The 2912-nt window shown below is 43.0% G+C and overlaps 1 protein-coding gene across 1 annotated transcript; it reads left to right on the top strand.

The window, feature by feature from the left end:
- The first annotated feature begins 766 nt into the window (after positions 1 to 766).
- On the top strand, positions 767 to 2219 carry LOC119738825 (QRFP-like peptide receptor). Its single transcript, XM_038213793.1, has one exon. The coding sequence runs from the start codon at positions 780 to 782 to the stop codon at positions 1800 to 1802; it is 1023 nt and encodes a 340-aa protein (XP_038069721.1). The 5' UTR covers positions 767 to 779; the 3' UTR covers positions 1803 to 2219.
- Positions 2220 to 2912: the final 693 nt, after the last annotated feature.

Here is a 2912-nt window from a genome sequence, read left to right as displayed (position 1 = left end):
AAGACTGAAATTTTTAATTCTGTTTGCAAATGCCGATTGCCTTCCGGAGTACTTTTGTTCTTCGAAGGTTGCCTGGATTGCGAGGTTGTGGTAAAATTAAATAACAAGTGTATGTCCTGCTTAAAATAAAAGGTGATTCGTTTCCTTTTAAATTCTTAATTTTCTCCTTGCGAAAGGCAGCGTATGAGTTGAAAGCAACTGATGTAATATTTACAAAAATGAACAAAGCCAAATCAAAGAATTTGACTGCGCATGCACTTGGAATTCAGTTATGAGTTGGAGACAATCAGCCGATCGAACCTGTCAGGGCCGTTTGCTTTTACCAAACAAGTGACATAATATTTTATAGAGAACAACCAAACGACCTTTGGACCGACTAATTTTCCCCTCAAGTTGAAGTGGATTAATTCAAGTCCTCCGTTAGTTGCCGAGGAACATCATTTGAGGCTTTGCTATAGCCCTTCACGACCTATAAGTAGCGAACCGACTAGTGGCGTAAGTTCAGTGTAAGTGCCAGACACCGAGTACCAGATTGTTACTCTCCACTTCGTCAAGAAACAGTGTTGGTATAGCACGCCATTGGCAAAACATACATCAGTTGAAATTTTGTTTCAGGCTCCAGGTCAAAACTGTGGACTCAAGGTTCTTAGCCGAAAAAAACCTTGTTCATCACGAACTGCAGATACAGCTTTTCCCTATAGATAATATACCCTTAGTACTTGGTACAGAAATTACAGATAGGCAAACGTTGCAAGTTGTTCACAGTGACACGGCAGAAGATGGATGCTGCGACTATCACACTAATTCTGAAGATCATCATCGGAGTCGTGGGGATCTTCGGTAACACCGTCGTCTGCGTTGTCATCGCTAAAGTGCCGGCGATGAGAACCCTGACCAACGCCTTCATCTTCAACCAGGCTGTCATCGATTTCCTGGGGTCCTTATTTATGATTCTGCAAAACAACCTCCAAATACCGCCGGCAGTGAGCTCCAATTCAGCTGTGGCATTCCTCCAATGCTTTGTATGGAGATCCGCGATCATTTTGTGGATCTTTTTTGTCGCCTCTACACTCAACCTGGTAGTGCTGACGACAGAGCGCTACGTTGCCATTGTGTACCCGTTCAAGTACCTGACGTATTTCGACAGAAAGCGAGCAACAGCCATGCTTGTTACAGTGTGGGTACTTGCTTTTGTTTATAAGAGTAACAATGTTTTTCTCTATGAGATCCAGGACCGAACTTGTATATTTGCAAATTTGTCGAGAGCTGCCAGCGTAGCAATTGGAACTATTACGTTCCTCATTGAGTATCTGATCCCGTTGATCTATATGACTTTCTGCTACGTCCACATCATCCTTCAGCTGAAGAGCGCCTCGTCTACCGTCCACCCCGAGCCATCAACCAGTCAGCAAGGGCAGAACAGCATGAGTGGCTCCCTGCTTCGCGCCCGACGTAACACGCTGAAGACCCTCTTCATCGTCTTCGTGACGTACACCATCTGCTGGACGCCCAATCAGATCGCCTTCTTCATGTTCAATTTTGGGCTGCCGTTGAATTTCCAGGGGGCCTTCTACTACATCTCTGTGATCTTGGTACAGCTGAACACCTGCGTCAATCCCATCATCTACGCCTTGAAGTACAAACAGTTTCAGAACGGGTTGAGAGTTCTGCTCAAACCGTGTTTTCCCAACCTTGCAAGGAGACACGACCAGGAATCGGTGCCAACCATTTCGCCCAGAGTACAGCCAACAGCATCCCATGCCCAACCAAATGTTGAGCAGGAGCCAGAGGAGAGCCCTTAACAATACACAGGCAAGATAACGATGACTTGAGAACTGAAGATGCTGAAGATCCTGTCCTGGATTCAAGTATAAGAGAGACGGTAATTCTGCACTTGTACCAAAGTAACACATTCCATCACTGAGTCAAGGCTAGTAACTCTTTGTGAAAGTTTGTAATTTCGATTTTACATTGCACCAGTCTGTTTCTGTAGGACACACATTACACATGTAATTAGAGACGTAACTGTACAAGAAAGTGATAACTGGAAGTACATTTTACTTTCGTCAATGCATAATTTTAAATGTATTCAAACACCAATGAAACTATTCGAAAGTTTCAGAAAGCTGTTTTGTATTCAAACACCAATGAGAATATTCGAAAGTTTCAGAAAGCTGTTTTGTGTACACAGTTTTGTCAAAACGTATCAGTGTGTTTATTCAAAAAGTCAAAAATTGTAGTGTTGACATACAGTGTGGTACAATAAAGGCATATTGCGGTGGGCGTGGCTAGCCACCCTTCCACATTTGAAAAAAAAAACCACTAAACATTCTTTCCAGAAATTATGTCATTCAAATTCTCAGTTCAACAACTCTCAGATCATTATTAATTTAAGTCTGAGCCACAGCCTCTTAAAAGTCCTAAATCCGGCAGTGTGTAAGTCATGCTAAAGTGATTTGACGGCTGCTTAAGATCCTGTCCTGGCTTCAAGTATCCTGCTCTGGATATATGAGAAGGCATACGTGATCATTGCTCACCCGTGTAATTTGTAACATAGCTTGTGATTGTCTTGCGATTGACTTGTGATTGACTCTTATACAACTGTGCCAGAAATCCTTAATCGTATATGATAGAATATTGATGAATGTTGTTTTCTTCTTCCGAGTACTCCTTTCGATTGCAAAGTGCTGAAGACACGCTCTGTTAACCCTAAAAGGGCCGGGGCCCCTCGACTTTTTCCGCGATAGCCTTGAACAAAAAAAACGTACGAAGGAGCCCGCTAGCTTTTTCAGAATGCAACCAGTTTGAAATCCAGATTGATGGAACGTACGGAACGAAGAAATGTAGTGGAGGACAGTGATTACCAGGGCTTTAGTATTTATTTTTATTCGGCGAAGCGCGTGCAAGCGTGG

Source organism: Patiria miniata, unplaced genomic scaffold (assembly GCF_015706575.1).
Source record: "Patiria miniata isolate m_02_andy unplaced genomic scaffold, ASM1570657v1 HiC_scaffold_3, whole genome shotgun sequence".
Taxonomy (NCBI): Eukaryota; Metazoa; Echinodermata; class Asteroidea; order Valvatida; family Asterinidae; genus Patiria; species Patiria miniata.
This window is presented reverse-complemented; position numbering and strand designations above follow the sequence as displayed.

Excerpts from the sequence above, each read along its gene's own strand:
- LOC119738825 (XM_038213793.1), top strand. The coding sequence starts at position 780 with ATGGATGCTGCGACTATCACACTAATTCTGAAGATCATCATCGGAGTC.